Here is a 24,383-nt window from a genome sequence, read left to right as displayed (position 1 = left end):
AGCAAATACTTCTGTCTGCTTGGTTTGAATGTGTGGATGGGTTAAAAAAAACTGACCCTGAGCACTTCTCCTTGAACGGAGATTGCAGATGTGTGAATATAAGTTGTGTCAATTTACTCAAGAGTTGTGTCAATTTACTCAAAAGTGCACTGGCAATTTATGTTTAAAGTAAACAACCTGTATTTGCAGTCATAGAATTGGACCTTACAACTCTAGCAACTGAATTCAAAATACTGCTAGAATCCAGAAGTAAGCAGACCTACTGTATCCCGAGGGACTTTGGACTTAAACTTCTAAAACGTCTTCCACAAAAGTATGGCAAAGCACTTTTGAAAACAGCAGCAGGACTTCATAAGCTATTTGTAACAGCTCCAGCTAAGGGGAGGAAATCTACCACACCCAGAGAGTTCTTTAGATCCCATCCCAGATAGGTTAGTGGAACCTCTATGCAATGGAGCTCTTTTGTCCTACAGCCCCTTCCTTGAACCTCCAAAAAGCTTGTCCTCTGGAATGATGTGTGATGAGACACAGGGATGCTGCAGCAGGTCACTTCTGAAAGACATCTGTGGACCCAAGCCATTGTCTCCAAGTTTAGGCTGTGACCCCGCAAAAGGTTAATAAAAAATGCATTTAATTTTACTGTATAAAATATTTTGAGATTCTGCCTCGTAGCTATGAACCGTAGCCCTGTGCTTTGTCCTATAAACTAGCCATTTGTTTTATTTTAAAAAGCCTGACTGGTGTACTGAATAGAAACACTGTATATAGACTACAGAGACTTGAGTTCAAATCTTGACTCAACAATGAAGATCAATGGGTGGCCTTCAATAAAACATCCTTCTTGTCTAACTTACTTCATAGGGATGCTGTGTGGATAAAATGATAGCAAAAACAAGCATATTGTTCTGAAGTTCCCGGGACAAACCTACGATAAATAATATAAATCGGCATTTTAAAGGGATGTGCTTGATTGTAAATAAATAAATGTAACACAAACTGGGAGAAGAAAAACATTTAGAAACTTTAGTTTTATGTTTGTAAGTACATATTTATGATAAGCGTCATACAGCAGTTGCATTCAACTCCCAAAGTACATACGCAGGAGAAGCAGCACACAGTACCTGAACATCTGTAGGAGTCCCCAAAAGCAAAAAAATCAGTTTAGTGTGACAAAACACCCAAGGGGTGTGCAGTATTCTTAGCAGTTAGGTGAAGGGTTAAACAAAGAAAAGACAAACATACTTGAGTACAGCCCTATTCTCATTTGCATAACATAATTCAAACAATGCACTTTCAAGTTCAGTGCTCCAAATTGCTTTCTTGAAATCCTTTCCTGGATCAAGAAGAAGAGAGAGGCAGCCAGTTCCCCAATGTGACTTCTCGCTCATCTTCTACCCCTTTGCAATGCAGTAACTACTAGTTGTTGAAACAATGTGATGCCAAAACAGATAGCAACAACTGAAGCTGAACTTCCGACTTTGCTTCCCTTGCTTAATTTTTTTTTGTAAGGCTTCAGCTTACAGCAAAGTCAATGTCTCTTCTTGAAAGGCAACCCAAATACATGTATTTCAAAGTAAACATTTATTTTACATTTGTGTAGGCCACACACAGATGTAGGACAATTTCTTCACATTTTGAGCCTTCCCCCAATGCACGCACACCATGTCATATGTACAGCAGTAGGTTTAGAACGATTCCTGAACTTAAGGTGCATAGGCAGATGAAGCCTTACGCTGGAAAGAGAACAGCTTATAAATTTGCTCATAAAATGACATGGCAAAAATGCCTTTTATGTTATCAAAGTCTTTTCACAACATAATCAAGTTTAAAATAATGTGTAAACTTGACTTCAGAACCAATAAAATAACCCTGCCACCCTAAATCAAATTATTTCCAGTATATATCTTTCAAAAAGATCCCACATTTTTAAAATAAAATTCATATATATATATATATATATATGTATGTATATATATACACACATTTATAACTTAAGTGTTGTTTGCTGTAATTTTTCATGCAAGAGTAAGAGATGTGACTTTCTTAGAGAGGTCTTTCTGAAAATGCAGTAAAGCTCTTCACTCGTGCAAAGAACAAAGGGGTGTACATCTTGTCAATGTCAAAAGAAGAGACTGCTGTTTCACCAGTAGACCTATAAAAGATATTACAGAAACACATTAGACCGGTGCTGCGATATTGCAGAAAATGGTACTGAAGACAAAATTCAGCTTCCCCCAAATCTTAAGATTTCATTTCATTTTATTAGTTTCTGTAACTTGTGGCTGCAGCTTATGGTTGCAAAAATGGATCTGAAAGCCATGTGGGCCAACACCTTGTAAATGCCGGGGGGGGGGGGTGGAATAAGAATTCCAGTAATCTCACGAGGTGCTGAGTAATGCCACCTCATAAAGCAAATAATTATTTGAACCATTAAAATTTACAAAAAAACAAAACAAAACAAAACCCTTCAACTGTTATGTTAAGTATTAAAATAATCCAATCTCGATTTGTAAAAGCCTGGGGAAGCAAACATATCTTCAGTTGACATCTGAATACTGTATATAGTGAGGAGAACAAATTTATCTTCAAGGGAATGGCATCTCCAAAACCACGTGCCACTACCAAGATGACCCTGTTGTGCATGCCTGAACCATGGATTAATGCAGGACAACACAAGCAAAGCATCTTCCCCATCTATCTTAAGGACTGAGTTGACTGTACCAATCCTCATCTATTTACAAATTCTTGTAGTGGAGGAAATCCAATTGTTTTTCTTTCGCTAATGCATCCATCAGTGGAATGGGCGTAAAGGCAATTTTTAGCATTCCTCCCCCTGTCCCACAGACTGCTCCAGGACCATCCCTAGGGGCCCCCAACATGGCAAAGCCCCTACCATCACCACTCTTCCCCACTGGTAGAGGCTGATGGAGGGGCATCCTCACCTCCTCCAGGCACCAAACACGAGGAGTGGGACAGAAGAACTGACTACTCTCTGTTATTAATCCCAACCAAACAGTATTCTTTCCTCTCCCCTTTTTATCCAAAATCTTACTTGTAAGTAATGTGACAAGAGTGATGAATCCAAACAAGCTTGTTGAATCTCTGGCGGCCACTGGAACACAGCTGTAGCCCTACATGAAAGCTGTGGTCAGTTTCTTGCACAGGGACACGACAGAAATATCTGTACTTGTGGTAGTCAATTGGTTTCTACATGGAAACAGAAACAATATAGTGCTGTCGAGAATATGTAACAGTAAAGATAGTTGCCAAAGCCGAAGTTAAGGCTGCTGAATAAATGACACTGCTTGTATATTTCCATTTGAAAATACGTAGGTTCTATATATGATAAGCTATCATTATCATAAAACAATCACAACATGATGGTCAGAACTGTAAGCAACAGAAGGCTTTCTGGGTGAAAAATCATCACCTAAGCAGTTTGAGTTTATTTGAGCAGTTTGAGTTTATCCACCTAAGCAGTTTGAGTTTATCCAGAAAAATGGATGCTCTTTATATTTAAACAGCTTATAAAGATCAAAATATCTAAAAACCAGACTTACAGTAGAAAGCTCCTATTAAAAACCTAGCAGTGGAGGCGTGCAAAAAAATTACTGGAGGAAGACAAACAGACGAAACTAGGTCCTTGTCGGCACCTCTGCTGCCCTCAGCTTACCTCCCGTAAAGTCTTACCTCCACCTGAATTTCTATCCCTTGACATCAACTGACCCTTGTCTACTTTCTCTCTTTCCCTACCCTCTAAAATTCTGGTGTTCTACTATTTCTTGCCAATAAGCCCACATTCCTCCCCCTAAACCCGCAGCTAACAATCATTAATTATTTGGTTCAGAGCAGCAGCAACAACAGAGATCACAAATGAGGCATAATCCAAAGGCATGAGCAGAAACCATGTATTTGCCCAACCCCCTTCATTTATCTCCCTCATAAGAGATTACAAATTGTTAACTCTGTCTACATTTAAATAGCATTTTAAGTAATTGGTAATTAGGTGATACCAGAATTAGGTGATGTTATTGCATAGCAATAACAAAACAAAAAACTAAATTTATGGGTTTTAAAAAGAAAATTGAGGGCCTTTGTGGAAGTACTTTGGAGGTGTATGTATCCTCTATTTATTTTGAAAAGTTGTTTGCCTATCTGTTCTCTATGCATCTTGATACCTCTTAAGATATTGTCACCAAACTTCACATAATGGTTCTTGAGATTAAGAAGCAGGTTTTTGTCTATGTTTGGATAAAGTGTGACAACATTTTGAATCAAAATGGCAGGCCAATTCTATCAAAAGTGCACTGATTTTTTTGTGTGTCTTGGAATTTCCAAGCAACGCTGGGAACAAGGCTGACAGCTTCTTTTCTATTAAGAAATTGTGTTCAAGAAAGCATTTACTGCTTTCTTGCTATCTTAACCAATGTCTCAGTCCTCTAGCATTTTGTTTCATATGTACCTCTTCCTTCTTCTTTGTCATTACAGCAAATACTTTGGTTTGATTGTCCGTATCCTGGGAAAGGCGATAATGGCCAAGCAGGATTGCATCCGTTCTAAGGTTTAGAAGGAAAAGACTCCATTAAAATATACTTCTCAAAGAGCTGACAATACTTCACAGATACTGCTTTCCTCTCTTTAAGTGACAACTTGGGGCTGCAACTCTCAAGTCACTTAATTTGTATTTTAGTTTGCTCCTGAATGTTAATGGTACAGTATTTTAGTGCTCACACCTTACTTTAAATCCTGACATCCCCCTTACTTAAAAGACGAGGCGCCAATCCTTTCAATGCATGACAAATAAAATTCTGTGATACATAAACTTAACACACCTTGTGTTTTTAGTTCGTAAACGAGGAACAATAGACTGAGGTTCTTCCGGAGTTGTTAGCATCATTACTTGGCCATCTGGGAAGAATCTCATGTACCTACAAAATTAAGCAACATTAACCCGGGAAGGATGATTTTCCTTTTGTAAAATCACATAAATTTGAAAGTAAAACAAAGAAATACAACTTAAACCAAGTTCCCATATATGTTTACATTTTTCCTACTTGAACACAGGTGATTATGCAGCAAGGGGCTTGTACCAGCATACAAATGTCTGTGCAGGACCACCAGAACTTGTCTGACCTCCTATTTCAAATAGTTTCTTATGTAACTGTTGTTCCATGTTTGGGGATGTGGGAGTCTCAAGACCAAAAAGAGGCTCACCACACAGTGTTTTGGATCTTGGTGAGGGAATGCAGCAAAACAGCATAGGTCCCCATAATTTCAATCACAGAGATTCAATGGTGCTACTGGAGCTATACCAGCAGCACAAGCAGAGATATCAGTGTGAAGATTTAGCACTGGGGTGTCATATCCAAGAGCAGTTAATGCTCTGTATGCTCATAGTTTGAGAAACATGGAAGGGTTCACAATGTGAAATACTGAGTCCAAGTGATTTTCAGTGGTTTCCAACTGAAAATAGAACTATGATTTAGAAATTAAAACCTTAACCCTTACGAAATTATACATGAGCATTATTTGTCGTTAGGGTCTTATCTGCTGCAGTTATCACTATTAAGAATAACCAAGCTGAACTGCACGAAAAAGTAGTTGTACCTGTAATAGTCCACTTGGTGCCATGCCCTATAGAAGCCATCAAGAGACTGTTCTCCTTGACGTATGTATGTTGTCTTGCTGATGTATACGCCTATGGAATAGGAAGTAAAAAAAGAGATACATAATCATCAATAAATTTATGAACAATGATCCACTAAGTTCTTAAATGATTCATGCTTATAAAGTGATAATTTTTTAAACTTTCAATTATATTATTCCATCTAAAAACCTCTTTGAAATCCATTGGATCTCTCACATAGTGATCCTCATCTTTCTCTTATTAATTTACATGCTGCAGTCCTATCCATTGCAACACAGTTGTTGTCAATCTAGTGGCATTAGGTCAATGCATCAAGAATGGGATATAGTCCCACCAACTCAACCACTTCAGTTTTACCAGTCATTTAACCCCTGGGCAAACTAACACTCAAACACTTCACATATCATTAACTGACCAGTTAACATATTACATTGAGATATATTTAAATAAGAGAGAAAATGCTGCTGCAATTGTCTTAAGTGCTGCTTTTCTTGGTTAATGATTGCCTTACCATCAAATCGAACTCTAGGTCTTTCCAAAAACATTTCCCTCCATGTGGTATAAGGAACCAATTTGTTACAGGTCCTGCCCCAAACCTTCAAACAAGCCTGACGCCAGATTTCAGGGTCCCTAGTAAAAGAAAAGCAGACATAAGAAAACACAAGGAAATTGAAAATACAGGGAAGAATGTATTTGGCTGTGATGAGAAGACACTATTTATGAATGGCATTTATGCTACAGTTTAAATTTATAGACCTGTATTTTCCCCACAGTAACAAAACTGTTAAGACTAAAGTTTGGAAAAATGAACCCTACACACATTACCCGGGAATAAGCCTCAAAGAACACTGTGGGACTTACTTCTGAGTAAACTTGCATAGGATGGTGCAGTGACAAGGACGTTTCACCTGCTCAGAGGTAAAAGGGTTTTTTTGAGATGTGGGGGAAGAGTTGACAACCGAGAAGCAGTAAGATTCATGAGTACTGGGGACCATGCAGAACAAACCAGAATGGGAGCTAGATCGGAGACAGAATGGGACAGCCCCAGATGCACCTTAGGTCTTTAGACCCGCAAAGCATGAGAGCCAACCATGCTTGAACACTCCAGAAGAAATAACAAAAATGCCAGCAGCCAAGTTCATGCTGGAGAGAGAAATCCGCTAAAGTTGCTAATGGTCACAAGAGGCACCTCTGCCATAAGCAGTGAAGTGGTCCACCTTTTTTTGATCCTCCTCATCCCTACCCCCAAAGGAGGCATTGCAAGGACAGGCAAGATTTCCACTATTTATCTCCATCCCCTATTTGCCCCCCAAATACATAAAACAAATCTGTGAATAATTTAAATAAACCACGGAGCTGATTGGCTGGCCGGCCGGCCGGCCGGCCGGCCTGTCTCCCCCCCCCCCCGCCCCCCTTGTAAATCATGTTCTTGCTGGTTGGTTGGGCTGTCAGAATAGGCAGCTGCTACTGTTGTCATTGAGAGTCATTTGGCTCACCTGTGCATTGCAGAAAAGAACTGCTGATGGGGTGGGGGTGGGGAGGTGGGAAGTGCCAGAGCTTTTAAATGGCAATGATGTGAATCCCATGGACAATAGGAAGGATGGAGAACTTCAAAGTAGAAGGCAGCAGGGTAACACACCACAAAGCAAGCAGGCAACAGAGTGATCCCTGTTACTTCATACGGGAGCAAACATAGCAGCACAGTTTCTCCTGCTGGTCATGTCCTATAACGTCAGACCTCTCAAATATGTGGCAATCTAGGACCAGCCAATACTCTCATTTTGTTTGTTGCAGGAAGCAGAAAGCTGGATGTGACAATGAACTGGTCTGCTCTATACTTAGCAAAACTACCTTTATAACATGGCTTTTGTTTTACATAGTTGCTGTTATTTTGCTTTATTTTTTATTATAATTATAATTATTATAAAATTTGTATAGCGCCTCTCATCCACAAATCCCAGGGCAGTTCACAACATAAAAGCACAAAATACATTACAAAAACAAGAACAAGAAAACACAAATCAATAAGCCCCTCCCCTATTTTTATTCCAAGATAAAAGTCAAAAAGAACTATTCCATGAATCAAGCACAATTACAAGCACAAATTATTACCATTTTTAAAGCAGTAAATTTCATGGTTTCTCAGTTAAGTTTTAGTCTGTTTTTGTACTTAACACAAAGTATAAACTCTGTTTATGATTAAAATATCATATTTGTTGTTTTAATAAGGTTAAAATGTTCCTGTAATTTTCCATTTCTATGTATACTGTCCTGGAATTCATTTATGTGTGAGGGAGGTGACACTATAAAATAAACACATGCTTTAAAAATACTTGATCCTTTGGCCAGTCAATATACCAAATATTTTTAACCAAATACCCAACCCCGATTTAATCCAGACTACCAAACTATGACAGGTTTCTTAAATGATAGTTGTGTTTGTACCTGGCACAAATGTAGAAGCCTCTGCAGACCAATGATAACTGTTCTAAAGACCTCAGGTCCAGATCACTGGAAACCACCCATCGAAAAATATACATCATCAGCTCCATTGGCAACACTTTGGAAAAAACAGATAAATAGTAATTATATATAATTACTCCAAGCCTATTTTAGATAGCTACAGTGGTGCCCCGCAAGACGAACGCCTCGCAAGACGGAAAACCTGCTAGACAAAAGGGTTTTCCGTTTTGGAGGCGCTTCGCAAAACGAATTTCCCTATGGGCTTCCTTTGCAAGACGAAAGCCCATAGGGAAATCTCCGGGACAGCGGGGAAGCGCAGCGCGTCTTCCCCACTGTCCTCGGACCTCCTCCGAAGGCTGGCGGTGGGGCGGAGAGACCTCCTCCCGCCGCCAGCCTTCGGAAGGCTGCTCCAAAGGCTGGCGGCAGTAGGAGGTCTCTCCGCCCCGCTGGCAGCCCTCGTAATGCTGCTCCGAAGGCTGGCGGCGGGAGGAGGTCTCTCCGCCCCACCGGCAGCCCTTGTAATGCTGCTCCGAAGGCTGGCGGCGGGAGGAGGTCTCTCCGCCCCACCGGCAGCCTTCGGAAGGCTGCTCCGAAGGCTGGCGGCGGGAGGAGGTCTCTCCGCCCCACCGGCAGCCTTCGTAATGCTGCTCCGAAGGCTGGCGGCGGGAGGAGTTCTCTCCACCCCACCGGCAGCCTTTGGAAGGCTGCTCCTAAGGCTGGCGGTGGGGCGGAGAGACCTCCCGCCGCCGCCAGCCTTCGGATGGCTGTCCTGAAGACTTGCGGTGGGAGGAGGGCTTTCCTTCCCACCGCCAAATTTCAGAATGCTGTTCTGAATGTTGGCGTGGGGAGGAAAAACCCTCCTCCCACCGCAAGCCCCGGGAACAGAGGAGAAGCGCTGCGCGCCTTCCCCTCTGTTCCCGTACCTGTCCTGAAGGCTTGCGGTGGGGAGAAAAGCCCTTCTCCGCACCGCCAGCCTGGCAAGCGGTCTCCATAGGAATGCATTAATTGATTTTCAATGCATTCCTATGGGAAACCATTCTTCGCAAGACGAAAAACTCGCAAGAAGAAAAAACTTTCAGAACGAATTAATTTCGTCTTGCGAGGCACCACTGTACTTCCAAAATAAGTGGTTCTTTGGATGTGTCTAAGAATTATTCACTGTTTATTTAGAATTGTACTATTTTAATAAAGATATCATAACTATCTTTAGCTACATTAAGCATAGTGTGTTAGTTCCAAACAGCTGTTTCTCCAGAGACTGCTTATATCACTAAGCAAGTTAAAGTACTGATTCTGCATGTCAACAAAATGTTTACATGAAGCATGCAGCCCTCTATCACCTGCAACAAAGAATTTCAGCATCTATAAAGTCAACTCTCTTCTTCTGATGACAACTTTGTCGAATACATCACATGCTATCACCAGCATACAAAAAGAAAGAATAAGTAACTATCAAGAACACAACCAAGAAGGAAGTCTTTAGAGTGTTATTTAAAGGGATATGATTCTTAAAACCAGCAAGAGGAAGATGGCAGTGTAAGTTCTTACAGCAACTACTAACAAGCAGCAGATCATGGCCTTTACAAATAGGCCTCCATTCGCTTGGGTCAGGAAGCCTATGAAATTAAATGCAAAAACAAAAGGTAGGATTAAAAATAACTGTAAACAAAATAATAATAATAATCCCTGCATGTCCCTATTTTTATTACACATTTTCAACACTAAATATGTATTTTTAACATGGAAATTATAGTGTTAAGCCTATAGCATTCCAAATTATAACAACAACGAAGTACAGTTCAGACAGAGGTTTACCAGGCTCAAATGAAAACCCATGTCCACCTTTTTACTGTGCACACTATTTCAATATGAAAACTTCCCTTACCTGAGATATGAGTCTGATTCATATCAAGCTCAGGCTGACACAGTTTGATGGATGATTCCTGAAGAGTAAATTGCTGTTGAAAGTAGGATAGAAGGTCAGCCACCTTGCTATCATTCTCATTATCTTCAATGCTAGAAGAAGGAAGCATAAAGAGATTAGATTATCATACAACAGCCCCTTAACCATGTTTATGCTGAACCTATTAATTTCAATTAATTTACTTCCATGCATGTGTATATCTAGAATTGCAGCCTTGTTCCTGAAGGCAATGTTCTTTCCTATTTACATCATGTTCTAGAAACAACCTTTATTGGTTTCTGTCACCAATATTCATACTTGTCAATTTAAACGAGGGTTTTTCACCAATACTATTCTATATTTTTGTAAGTAAATTTCCAGACAGGCTCTTAGTTCTGGAAATTATTATGATACAGGTCAAACCTACACATATCTACTTAGATATAAGTACAATTGAGCTCAGTGAAACATGCTTCCAAGAAGATAAAGCTAAGGGTTCACTCTTAAGATTGCATACTTTATTTGGGATTAAGCTGCATCAAACTCATTGAAATTTATGTTTGAGTAAACAAACACAGGGTTGTACTGTGCAAACTTAAACAGGATTTCTCGCATATAAAATAACAAATATGCATTCCTTGTACAGACTAGGCTTACAAATGAAATGTGTGGAAAGTCACGGCCGTGGACATTAAAAAACTGAGGCACGTAATCTTTATCAGTACAGCTCTTGGAAAAATCAGACAAAATGCTTCCAGAAGAGCAACTGAGATCAGAAAAGGGGAGAGAGGATTATCCTGCCATTTCTTTGTTCAATATTGTTCCCTTTCAAGAAGTTTTCCTGCCCTTAATTGACAGATGCACGTAAACATGTATTTAGAAATTGGGGATAGGAAGAGATATTTCAGTTAGATCAGGAAAAAGCACGCAAAGAACATATAAACTACCACCCCTGCTTCTGTAATGCAACTATCCTGACGTGCTTTTTCTGATTTTATTAAAGAGAGTCACTGGATTATAGCACACATGTCTATGTGTCAGGTGCAGTTTGAACCCTAGATAAATCACAGAAAACATGTTAGAATGATAAATACAAACTCTTTGTGAATTCTATGCCCTCTTGGACTCTCAACTTATCATTTGGCTTCTATTTTTTGTTTCAATGTAACTATGTGAATTTGTTGTTTGTTTGGTTATAAGTTGCCTTGAGCAAAATAAAGTGACTACCAAATTTAATAAATAAAGCAAAAATAAAAATAAACTTTAGATCATAGGATCATAGGAACATAGAGTTGGAAGGGACCCTGAGGATCATCTAGTCCAACCCCCTGCAATGCAGGAATATACAGCTGTCCCATATGGGGATCAAACCTGCAACCTTGGTGTTATCAGCACCATGCTCTAACCAACTGAGCTATCCAGGCTCGGTAAGTGTGCATAGTGCACAGCAACCTTGCAGAATACTTCAGAAGAGCAATAAATGAGATCTAAACCTAACCTTTTACCATCTGAGAGAAAACCAGTATTAATGAAGGCTAAAAACACACACACCAGATTTTCAGTTAATTTATATCTCTTGGCATTAAAAAAAAAAGGGGAAAAAAAGACTGACCCTGTTCATGTATTACAATAAACAATGATATTTTTGTGATGGGCACATGCCATAAGGAGCCTCAGGCTCTTGCTGATAAACCTTGGTTTATCACAATGTGCAAATGTGGGTGATGGCTGTTGTATTTGTATGAAAAATATATTTGTAAGTTTAATAACAATATGACGTGCACATTTTTTCAGAGGCTGCTTCCAGTGACTTTAACAGAGTTTACTCACAAGCCAAATCTATTAAGTCCTATTGAACTAAGTGCAACTTGTGTCTTAGGATCATAGGATTATATTTGCTTCAGAGTATGATCTAGATATAGTACAACACTCAAAATATTTGCAGGCAATATGAGTTGGATATTTAATTACTGTACAGCAACTTTTATTTAAAGATACATTATATGACACCTTTGGAGATCCTTTAGCATGAAGGATTAAAATGATCCAATTGTGTCCAAAACACAGCACTGCTAAATTACAGTGGTGCCTCGAGTTAAGTACTTAATTCGTTCCGGAGGTCAGTTCTTAACCTGAAACTGTTCTTAACCTGAAGCACCACTTTAGCTAATAGGGCCTCCTGCTGCTGCCACGCCGCCGGAGCACAATTTCTGTTCTCATCCCGAAGCAAAGTTCTTAAGCCGAGGTACTATTTCTGGGTTAGCGGAGTCTGTAACCTGAAGCATATGTAACCCGAGGTACCAATGTATATTTATTTCAATGGCACTTGGTAGCAGCAACTGTGCATAGACTTGCAACTTTACAGAGTGATTTTACACGTTTACTCAGACATATAAATGTCTTACTGAGTTTGATAAGAAATTCTCTCTAGTAACAGCTTAACCCTCTGCAGTTAGTTGTATTTCAACCTACTGATTTCAGAGCACTTAGGCATATCTCACTGCATAGGACTAGGGCTTAAGTGTTTAGAATTGCAGCTATTTGGCATATTCCCTCATCAGCATCTTAAGCTTTCAAAATAATAAATATATTATACTTACTAGCTTTTCCCAATACTGTCACCATCTGGAGATCGGGTGTAGGTGATCTTAAACTCAATATCTGGGACCAGTTGCATAGCCAGACGATAGAACTTAATAGCTAAAAATAAAAGTAATGTATACTTAAATGAACTGCACTTACTTTACTGAGCATATGCATGAAAAGCATGCTTATTAGCACATTTCTCAGAAGGTTGCATCTAACAATGCTGAAAAACTGCTCCAAAGGGTTGCCCTCCTCCCGAGCACTCATAAAATACCAGGAGGCAGTAGGAGAGGTTGACCAAGATCAATATTTATTTCTGTAAAATAAATGCATGAATCCAAGTTCATTATCATGAATGGTTACCATGAAAGTCAGTTCTTGGTATGAGCTTTCGTGTGCATGCACACTTCTTCTGCATGCACACGAAAGCTCATACCAAGAACTGACTTAGTTGGTCTTTAAGGTGCTACTGGAAGGAATTTGTTTTGTTTTGACTATGGCAGATCAACACGGCTACCTATCTGTAACTGGTTACCATGAAATAAGCAGTGTGTAATACAAACACATATTGGGGACAGTCTATTCCCATGCACTAAATAAATGCATACAGTTGTACCTTGGTTTTCAAACAGAACACATTCCGGGAAGTCCATTCAAATTCTGAAACGTTTGGAAACCAAGAAGTGGCTTCCGATTGGCTGCAGGAGCGTCCTGCAGCCAATCAGAAGCCGATACGGATGTTCAACTTCTGAGGCAAAGTTTGCAAACTGGAACACCTACTTCCAGGTTTGCAGTGTTCGAGTTCCAAGTTGTTCATGAACTAAGCTCTTCAAAAACCAAGGTACGATTGTATACACTTCTTACACCAACAAGGACCTTAAAGCTGAACCCCTGAATCATTAAAACTGTCCAAGGACATATGAAAGTAGTCACAATCAACCAAAGATTAAAATGTCAGCATGTCGCCTTCTATCAGTCAGGAATAGGCAATGTGGCCTTATTTTTTCTGGTCCAGTCAAGATCTGGAATAAGGTGAAATGGGAGACCAGAGAGGAGAAATAATTCCCCTGGCAACTGTATCTTCCTAGGGAAGGCTACCTCACACTATTAGTTAATGCATTAGTGCATGTTCAGCTATCATTTTTAACTGACATCAATGGGAAAGAACCATGTAACTAGTCCTACAGGTTGAGGAGGGATTTGGACTTGTATGTCTTATACAACAGTCCCCAAACAGCATGACGAGCCGCTTTTCAATCTCAAGAAGTTTGGAGAGAGTTTGTAACACAGCAGTAGCAGCTTTGCAAAAACAACTAAGTCTTTGGAAAACAGGCAAAACAAGTGAAACATGGTTTATGCAGAGAAATGCATTACAAGATGGGCAGATAAGTTGGCCTTCCCCCTTAAAAGTTGCAGGTACACAATATGTCCATGGCCAATGTATAGCATCTATACATAGGCAATGCTTGGATGGCGTGAAGATTCTAGGGTACAGAAGCAGGCCTGGGTGTCATCAGCATATAGACACTGAAAGCGTCTTTCACCACAAGGCCTATTTTTGCTCATATCAGATAATACAGTGTTTCATGAAACCTGTATAAATCCACCAGTTCGTCAATGCAAGTTAGTTACTATCTCCTTTGTGACTATCCTCAAAGCAGCACTTGGGAGCCACCAGTGAGAACAGGGACAGAGAACCTATGGCGCTCCAAAAGCTAGTGAACTACAACTCCCATCATTCCAGGCCACTGATCATTCTAGCTGCAGTTGATGCGAGTCGGGTGTTCATCATCTGGAGAACACAGGTCGGTCTTTATAAATTTCATCTAGGCCTCATGTATAGCCTGTGACATCTTGGTGGGCTGGCCAGTTGGCACTGACCCATTAAGACATCCTTTTCAATGGTAGTTATTGAATGTCTCTCTAGTGATGTGTACCGGTCTCCATCATTATTAACCTGCAGAAGGAACTTGAAAACGTTCCACTTTACAAGGCTTTTGCTGTCTGAAGAATACTGTTCCTGGAAACCCTAAGATCACTGAACGGAAGAATGTTTTAACTGCTTTTTGAATGTTTTTCACTGCAACTGATTTCAGGTTTTTTAAAAAATGGTAATCGTTTTTGGAATGTTTTAATCTGTTTTACAGTGCATTCATTTGTTTTTAAATGGTGTATTTCTTTGCAGCCTTGGGATCCGTGGAAAGACTAGGGCATAAATTCAATAATAATCTGCACTATACATTTAAAGCAGCATCACACCACTTTAAACAGTCATGGGAAGAGGGACTGATTCCTAAATTACTCTGGAAACTAGCTTTGAAGGGAATAAGGGTTTCCTAGCAACTCTTAGTGCCCTTAACTACAGCTCCCAAGATTCTTTGGGGAATGTTATGACTGCTTAGAATGATGACTTTAAATCTATAGTGCAGATGGGGCCTTACTGACTGTAAAAAGTATAGTGGATGTTTCAACATGTCAGTGAAAATTATGTACTCTTATTCGCACTTAACCTTCTGTTTGAATGAAGGGAATGGATCAAATGCAGCTACATTATAACTATGCTTTATTGGTTAAAGCATGGTGCTGATAAGGCCAAGATTGAGCGTTGGTCCCTGTATGGGAAAGCTGCATATTCCTGCATTGCAGGGGGTTACACTAGATTCTATGATATCAAATCCCATTGATTTCAAGGTAATTTATTTCTTGATCAATCAGTTAGGATCCCAATCTTAGAATGGTAGCTCCATTAGCCTCTTTCTCATATTATTCTGAGTAATACAACATCTTAAGGTCTAGCTTCATTTATTGTAAGTAACTTTTATAAAATATATTACTTTTTTAAGCATGTCATTTAGTAAATGCTAGGACTGGTATTGTATCCATTTATTTATTTTAAATGGTAACAGCAGCAGTGATTTTTTATAATGGGGCAGCTCACAAATGACCTTTTTCAGTTTAGCCATGTCCAAGTCCATTTTGATTGGGATCCACCCTAAAAACCCGGGCTCAATTTAGGAGGGGGTTCAATACAATGTGAACTGCCCTGAATCTGTGGGTATAGGGCAGTATGTAAATTTAATAAATAGTAATAACAACCCTTCCACACCTTTTCCAAAATCTAGAGGGGGAAAGAAAAATATAAGCAGTTAAAGCTACACACTCCTCCAACGCTACTGGGAATCATGAGAAAACATACTTCACCAATGCTTCCCAGTTCAATCCATATTGCATTATCATTTCCCATAATCCCTTATGACAACCAAGGAATGATCAGGCTTCTAATATCAGGTGGCTTCCTTGCCACGGCCCTTGATAGCCTAAGTTTGGGAAGAAGGGTTTGAGGGCCTGCAGGCCACCTATTATTCGCCCACTATCAGCAACAGGTGTAAAATCTGGTTTGTTTTATACTTAGGTCCTTGGAATCCATCTGATGAACTTTAAGACCATTCATTTGAAATGGGCACATTCGGAATCAAGTTAGGGCAGAGTAGTGGACTGCCTACTACATATATATCCCACCTCTTGTCCAAGGAACTTGGGTTGCAAGGTTCTCCTCTTCTCCATTTTAGTCTCACAACATCCCTATGAGGTATGTTAGGATGTGAGACTGTGACTGGCCCAAGGTCACCCAGTGAACTTCATGGAGGAGTGGAGGTTTTGAACCCAGGTCTCTCAACACTCTAACCACGCTGGCTTATAAAGGCCTACTGGCATGCAATGGCCCCTACATGAAAGTTGTTATAACATGAAAGAGGCTATATGATACATGAAAGGGGATATAGTGTGCGCGTCATGACTCATGGAGTGTCCTACAAAAGGGCACTATGGATATCACCAGAGTTGCAGCAATTAAAGAGATTAGTTTTGTGAGCATCTCTTAAAGATTATGCTTCCCTTCCAGTAACCTTCTGTGTTGAGACTGTACTGTAAGGACTGGCACTCTACCATATGTTTATGGTATGGGTGCATCTTATCAATCTCTCTTTTATAGAATAGTACATATTGTTCCAGTGCATCTTCTAGTAATAAATGCACTTTCTCCAATCATCATTCTGTCTCATTTTGCAGAAATACCAAGTTATTCACACACAAGAATTTTATAAAGTTTTTTATTTAAAAGAAAAGGGTAAACATCACAGAACCAACAAGACTCAGGTGAACTAACCTAGCAGCCTGGAGTGTAGAAACCAAAATAGATGAGGTTGAAATAGGTGAAGTTGCGAAGTCTTATGCAGCAAATGCAGCACAGTCTAATACAGTCTTAGCACATCACCGAAACTGGATAAAATTCTATTATGTGGGGCAAGCTGCTTTATTTTTAAAATGTGGTATATGGCTAAAACTATCCTGTCCTAGCAATATTACATATTAGTGCAGCATCCCAACTGCACAAAGACAATATTCTATTGTATTTTAAAGGGTATACAAACAGTGCAACTCTATGTATATTTACTCTGGACACAATAGAACTTTAAGACTTTTATTCACACTTAAGTGGGCATAGGGTTTTAGCCTAATGTTGTTCTTTGACAGGAATATCAATGTTAGGATCATTAGAAGTCATTCTCGAGTACGAACATTTTTATATAAAAGCATAACTTGCTACAGCAATTCACACAAGCAGCATGTTTCAAAGTGAAGCAACTATTTTAAGGTTCTTTTTTAAAAATAGGATTTAATAAGCATGGAAACTGGGACAGGAGCTAATTTGTGTTTTTTAATATCGAAGCCTCAGAAAACCAGAGACAAGAACTACCCTCAACAAATAGAATAGTATGCTATTTTGTTCAGGTTAAATTTAGCAAGATCCTAAAAGACTGCCCACTGCTGCCTATTCTATATGTCAAGACTACTTCTCAAATTAGAATGCTGGTAAAAAATCTGTTTCACACTGAACAATAAAGTGAAGAGAGGGATCCTTAAGAGAAATCTTATTCAAGTCAAATTAGATATCACTTTGACTTTTTTCCAGCAAAAGAAATGGGATTATCGGCCAAATATCTCCCTTGTACAACAGCTTTAAATTTCACTATTTTTAGCCTTTTTAAAGACCCCTGAGAAGCTGTTTTCAGGCCCCGACAGCATATAATAATTTCCTGTATGAAACAGTAGAATTTCCTTGAGGGTTTTAACCAAAACTTCCTCCTGAGAGCATTCAAAAATGAAGATGACAAAAGCTGCATAACAGTATGTTTAGAAGGTACCTAGTCACATTGTGATCAGTAAAGCCATTTAGATACAGGCCAATATTTATGTGACTTTTTAGCACAGTATCCCTTCTGCACAGGAAGCTTTCCCACAGGTGTATATATTACGTTGTGCCAACTGGATATCAAGACACTCAAGGGTGAATTTGCATGTAGAAGAGCTTGCTTAGCTATGAAAGTTCACCAGTGTCAATAGCACCTATCTGCCACCGACAGATGCTGGGTTTCTAAATATAACCCAATTCAGTACAGTGGTACCTCTAGTTACGAACTTAATTCGTTCCGGAGGTCTGTTCTTAACCTGAAACTGTTCTTAACCTGAGGTACCACTTTAGCTAATGGGGCCTCCTGCTGCCACCGCCACACGATTTCTGTTCTCATCCTGAGGTAAAGTTCTTAACCTGAGGTACTACTTCCAGGGTAGCGGAGTCTGTAATCCGAAATGTTTGTAACCCAAGGTGTTTGTAACCCAAGGTACCACTGTACTTTATATCATGGTGGCATGTTAGCACACCACAGGTGAGACATTCTTGGATTTTGAATCCTTCCCAAGTAAAGGAACTAGGCTCCTGACAATTAATAATTTTCTGCCAAGGAGTACTTGTCATTTCACACGTGCAGTGCTAATAGAAAAATGTAGCAACAAGCTCTATATATTCCAATACATGCTTCAAAATGAAATTGTCAGTTAAGTTTAAAAGTTCTTAAAAAGAAAAGGGCTTTAGAATCATTTATTAATCCTCACAACATCCCTGTGAGGTAGGGTACTGAGACATCTCTTCCCGCACCCTAAGGCTACCTAATTAAATTAATGACTGAGCAGGGCATTTAACATGGTTCACCCAAGTCAAAATCAATATTCTAGCCAAGGCACCAGAGGCCCCATGTCATCTGAACTGTAGTTAGTGGTCCTTCACTTTTGCAACAGGATTCTTAACCAGCAGATGAGAAAACAAAACTGCCTAACTCTTAGCTGTGTTCACAATTCTTTCCTCCCAACAATTACTGTATAAATAGTAGTTTTCACCCACAGCAGCCTATGAATTCAGTTCATAAGCAACAGTTAAGATCCAGAAATTTACTGTATAAAGATTAAAACACAAATATTAGATTACCTTCATAAAGAGCCCCATTTTGTTCTTGTTCCACTGCTTTCAGGAACAGTTCTCTTGCCTGTACAAAAATTAGTGAATTGTTTAAGAGTCCCTTGCCAGTAAGCCAAATAAAATTACTATTTAATCATAATATATGGCAAGTTTTATCAGCATTAAATATAAAATTAAGACACACAGAAGTGAAGTTTATCTTGTCCAACTAAATTTAAATAAATGGATTGTGTTTGTGATATGTTATTTTCTTAACCTTAAATTTTCATCATCTCGCAATACCATTAATAGTTTTACAATTAATTTGTCCATCTACGGTAGTTCTGAAACTGGCAGTAATTCCACTCATCTGAAAATATCTCAACACAGTGACCACAAGAGGATGTGCCATTGTGGATCTTTAAGATAAAATTATGATTTGATACTATCATGGTGACTAGCATCTGCTGGAAAAAACAGTAACTCCTTGTAGATTCTACACCTAGAGCAAAAATCGATGACATATTAAGCAAGAAAGCACCTGCGGGATGATTTCCAAAAGTGAAGTCTAAGGCAGTTGTGAGAGAAAGCAGTCGTCAGAGCACATTACAGCTGCAATATTTCTGCCAAGTCTTGCAATTAAGAACAGAACACACAAACCAGGGAAATAGCAAGTTTTTCCAACATATTGTGTTATTTTTGATAAATAAAATTTGCTCTAAAATTTCTTAGAGCATTGAATGAAAAAGACACAGCAAAAAAGAAATGGGAAAGGGAGATAGTTATTGTCATTCCACTTTCCTCCAGAAGAAAAACTGTCTAGCTTACTATAAAAAAGCGATTGAGGTGAATCAAGTTCTTCAGCATTTTCGGTTTTAACATGCATCTTCCTTCTGTTATGAATTCTTCCTATTTACACATGCAAGTTAAATTAGTAGGATTTTTGTCATTTTTATCTTGCTAATTTATCTATCCTAGTAAAAATTTGTCCCTATCATTTTACTAATTTATCTACAATAAACATGGCTAGTCCCTTTTCTTCATTGAACTTGGATCCAGACAAACATTTTAGGAACTGTGAGCAACATCTTCCAAATAAATATTTTAAAGCATCTTTCTGTATTTCCCAGCTTTAAGGGTAATACATCCATATTCTGTTAATTCAGAAGATGAAACAGAATGAGAAAGTAGGGAGAGATGGCACAGCGGTAAGAACAGAAGTAGAAAAAGTAGCCCATGCTTTTTAAGTGCTTAGCCCATAGAGATTGCATTCCATTAGCTCACTGAAGATAAGAAGCTCAATTTCTTTACCTTTTCCTCTTTTGCTAGTTCCAGCTTTCCTTTGGTATCTACAGCCTTTACTGAAGGCCCTCTTGCCGACGTTCTGCAGGATCGAACCTCCAAACCCGTAGAGCTCACCCCTGGGGTAAGTTCAAACATCCATTGTGCTCTGAACATCTGGAGCTCTGCCTAGAAATCCAGAAACTAAATCCAATATTTGGGTAGACGTGTCTACAAGTGCAAGATATTTAGATAATTTCTTCCATGTAATGAAGCAAATGATTCTTGGTATTTTACTTTTTAAAAAAAATCTGAAGGTATTATTTATTCCAGTCAGTAACTGACATTTTGCTGCTGAATTTTAGTGTATTCATAGCTACTAATTTTAGAGTCTATATGTGAGAAATAATCACTTTGCTGTGGGCCTTTCCAGGACAAATTTGCAAGTTTGGAAACAAGCAAAATAGATTCTGGTACATCTTGTCAAACCCAGTGCAACTGAAACGTCACAAAAACATGGAATGCCAATAAATGGGTTCTGACAATCATCTAAACAAACGATTTACTATATAGTTAAGCCATCTCAGCAAGTGCTTTCTGAACAAGATTGCAAGGTCTCATCACCAATGAATTTCTACTATTTTCCAAGCCAGTTTCTGAGTAAATATGGTGAAGAACTATTTGGGGGTATTTTCATTTGGTGAAAGTAATTGCGCTGGATCATTTAACTTGCTGAAAAATGAAGTGAATTCCTCAATCATTATTGCTGCTAAATTATAAGCTGCCCCATTGCCTATTTACTGTAAGAAAACTAAGAGTTGCAACATTCTTCAAATCCTTCGGATAAGTATGTGGCAGGTGTCACAATAAGATGCTAAGATGTCTCAATCTACACAAAAAGATAATACCCTAAAGAAAAAGGAAAAGTCTATTTGCAGAAAGAGCTTACTATAGCTCATTCTTCAAAGAGCGACCAATATACACTATGTCAGTATTTTAAAGCTTGGAAGTTAGAAAGAAGCCAGGAATTACAGCATTTTGTATGAATTAATGCACTCCCTCAGATTGTGAAGTATTTCTTATCCACAGATAGAACTTACGAGGCACGTTATCAAATTGCCTATCTGTTCAAAGCATTCATATACATTGGCTCTAAAGTGCTGATTGGGACAACTGTACCAACGAAAGGGCAAAAAATACACAGACCAAAGAACTAAATTATGCAGATGAGTCCCTGCCCTAAAATACAAAAGCAGACATACCTGAAGATTTGCTTCCCCAGACCTTTCATTGTCATCTGCTCTTACCATGTCAGAGTGACAATCTTCTTCACCTTCTGCCTGAGAGAATAAATCACATGAAATTAGTACTTAAAGTCACATTTTTAATGAAATTAGTATTGTCCCATAATTTGTTCTTATCCTACAAAACACCTAATCTAAAATCATACAGAATTTTTAAGTAGATGTTATAGATGAGCCACTATTCATACTCAAAGTATACCCTCTGAAAGTATTAAATATTATTAATCAAATAATAATAAGTACTTGCATGCAGGATTCTATGTCATTGCAACTCTGGGGTTTGTTCATCACTGCTTCATACTAATGAGATGAATATTAATTGGCTACAGTTTATTAATGGGATTGTTTACTAACTTAAGATTGTGCTCAATGTTTGACCTGTCTTCTGAAAGATAACCCCGTAGCTATTTTTAAAATGAGATCTCTTCATGCAACAGATAAATAAAAAGAAAAACATAAAACAGGAGACATAAAACCATTTACACAACCTTGCAGAAGACAACCAAAAATGTTTAAAAAACATTTAAAGATGTGTTTCCTAAGATAAGCTATCTTTTGGAAGAAAAGGTAAGTGGACAAATACTATTACTTACTATTAAAACTAAGACATCTATAGCTAAGATCTGAAACAGGAACTTTTCAAGTGTAAATTTAACTAAGTGGCATTCTAGGTAAAGAATTTTGTATTCACCTCATTTGTATAAAGCAGTGATGAACAAACACTGGAGTCACAGTAACTTGACGTACAATCCTGCATGAAAAATACAGAACCTTATCAGACCATGCATGAAGTAATACTGTATTTTATTTATTCCAGTCTTATATGCCATTTGCTCCAGATGAAAACATAGGGCAGTTTGAAACAATTATGTATATATATATATATATATATGTATATATATATGTATATATGTGTATATATGTATATATGTGTATATATATATATAATATAATATAATATATAAACCAAAATGAAGTTATTCATCCATTTAAAAAACAGCAACACTAAGCCTCAACAGTATCAAGACCATCAAGGCCTGGACAAATACATATGAAAATAGACTGTGTGTATGCAATTAGTGTAGCAGCTGCAACAAAGAGCTGAAGGTGGAAAAATAAAAAATCCTCCCACTACCTCTCATGAAAGTCTCTTACTTCCTTTCACAGAAACCTTCAGCCACACCCACAAGAAAGCACAGAATCAAGATAGTGGGAAGAGGAGTCATTTTGGGCTGCTTGCTATTTGATTTCTCATACTAGTTCTTGACAGGAATATTACCTGGATTGAGTTTTCCTTCACTGTGGGATCCTAAAACTCAGAAAAATCTTAATTGCAACCTGCTCAAAAGCAGGTTCATACTGGCAAAACTGATGTGCAACACCACACCCAGCTCAGCAAATGACTCATTCTTGCTACTTGGGATATAAATGCATGACACCCAAGTTCTAAGTGCTCAATATATATACTGTATACAAACCTATTAACTCATTATCAGGTGTTAAAGAAAATCATAGATGGCTTCAACTAGACTCATCCAATGAACAGATTCAAAGTTTGGGACCAAAGTGCTTTCAAAGTGGCTCAAACATTCTAAAAATATCTTAATGCTAAAGTTTCCACTATTGTTTCACAAACAATCTTCCTCGAGTTCTGTGGGCCTCACTGGATGGATGGCATCAGCAGCTCTTGTATATTTATTATTATTTATATTATTTTTATTTTGGTTAGTCGCCTCCTCTCGCCATAGGCCACTCAGGAATAGAAGCTGCTGTTGGCAGTGATTGTCTTCTCCAAAGACCTGGGTGTTCAAGGCTGCTCTCTGTATGTATGCATGTATTTAAGTATATACAATAATTCTACATATTCATATACACATATGCATACACACGCATATTCATATACGTGCATATTGCGCATGCATATTCATATACATAGATATGTGCATACACACACACACACAAAATAACAGCGGTTATATGCTTAATTTTGCATCTCGGTGCTCGTATCATCTGCCCTGGACTTCAAACATGATGGATCACTGGGGAGAACTTAAGAATTTCCCCTCCAACATTTCTCCCGATGACAACAGGGATGCCGTAAGGAAAAGCTGGATCAAGTCAGAATCCCGGGATCAAATCAGAAACCGGCCCCTGACACCTGGGAGGGTCTGCGCACGGGACGAAAAGGAGGGCAGGGAGGAGGGAGGCGCGCTCCGCCCCGACGTGCCCCGCCCCCGTCACGCGCCGCCATCGCCCCCTCCCTTACCATGCTGAGGCCGAGGCAGTTCCTACCCCAGGCCGCCCGTCCAACGGTCGTTCACGCGCGGCTGCGGGCGCTGTGGCTGTTTCAAGGCGCGAGCGGCCTCTTAGGCTGGTTCTTCGCGAGCGTCGGTGACGACCGGCAGCCGCGGGCCCCGTCTTTTGTGCCTTGAATAATGTCTGGTTTTTAAGTTTTCTTCACCCCCTCCTCTTACGAGCGGTTAAACAAGCCGGGAAGGGAATTTTAGTAGAGTTCTCGGTCGGAGAAGCGGACCACGCAGCGGGAGTCACTGCGAGCGCGGCGTACGGCAGCCATTTTCTCAAGGAGAGAGAGAGCGAGAGCAGGTCGCAGGCAGGCAGGCAGGCAAGCGAGCGAGTGTCGCCAACTGAGCCGCGGAGCAGACGAGGCGCGCGGTGCCAGATGGGACGCCGCTGTGCGCACGCGCGCAAACCTTTTCCCCCTTCCTCCTCCTACTCGGGGCGCAGAACCAGAACGGGTGGGTGTGGCGAAGAGGAGGGACCTACTGTACCCAGAAGGCAATGCGCTAACGGTTTTTTTTTTTGGTCTTCCGTTACTCTGCGCTGCCTGCCGGGAAGTGTAGGCGGCGCAGTGTATGCCGGGAGCTGCGAAAGCGCTCTTTAAGCATT

General features: G+C 39.4%; 1 protein-coding gene across 2 annotated transcripts; it reads right to left on the bottom strand.

Moving 5' to 3' along the window:
• Positions 1 to 1,009: 1,009 nt before the first annotated feature.
• FBXO9 (F-box protein 9) lies at positions 1,010 to 24,102 on the bottom strand. 2 transcript variants are annotated; one of them, XM_081857266.1, is made up of 13 exons: positions 23,743 to 24,101; positions 21,435 to 21,512; positions 20,203 to 20,361; positions 18,922 to 18,979; positions 12,614 to 12,713; positions 9,996 to 10,126; positions 8,093 to 8,207; positions 6,159 to 6,277; positions 5,608 to 5,698; positions 4,833 to 4,928; positions 4,463 to 4,556; positions 3,053 to 3,207; positions 1,010 to 2,152 (listed from the first exon to the last, which is right to left on the bottom strand). In XM_081857266.1, exons 1-13 carry the CDS (start codon positions 23,743 to 23,745, stop codon positions 2,044 to 2,046), a joined length of 1,308 nt encoding a protein of 435 aa, XP_081713392.1. In that variant the 5' UTR covers positions 23,746 to 24,101; the 3' UTR covers positions 1,010 to 2,043. The 2 variants fall into 2 exon arrangements, with proteins under 2 accessions (XP_081713392.1, XP_081713393.1); XM_081857267.1 differs by lacking the exon at positions 20,203 to 20,361 and having other exon boundaries at positions 23,743 to 24,102.
• Positions 24,103 to 24,383: the final 281 nt, after the last annotated feature.

This window comes from Podarcis erhardii (assembly GCF_964252035.2).
Source record: "Podarcis erhardii genome assembly, chromosome: 3".
NCBI classification, from domain to species: domain Eukaryota; kingdom Metazoa; phylum Chordata; class Lepidosauria; order Squamata; family Lacertidae; genus Podarcis; species Podarcis erhardii.
Note: the sequence above shows the minus strand (reverse complement) of the source record. Positions and strands in the feature narration are given on the sequence as shown.

Bases quoted from the DNA above. Each gene is read 5' to 3' on its own strand.
- FBXO9 (XM_081857266.1), bottom strand. The intron at 20,362-21,434 runs GTATGTCTGCTT...CTGGATTTCTAG, and splicing joins CTGGGGAAGCAAATCTTCAG to GCAGAGCTCCAGATGTTCAG. The intron at 8,208-9,995 runs GTAAGGGAAGTT...TTTTTTCCAAAG, and splicing joins GAATCAGACTCATATCTCAG to TGTTGCCAATGGAGCTGATG.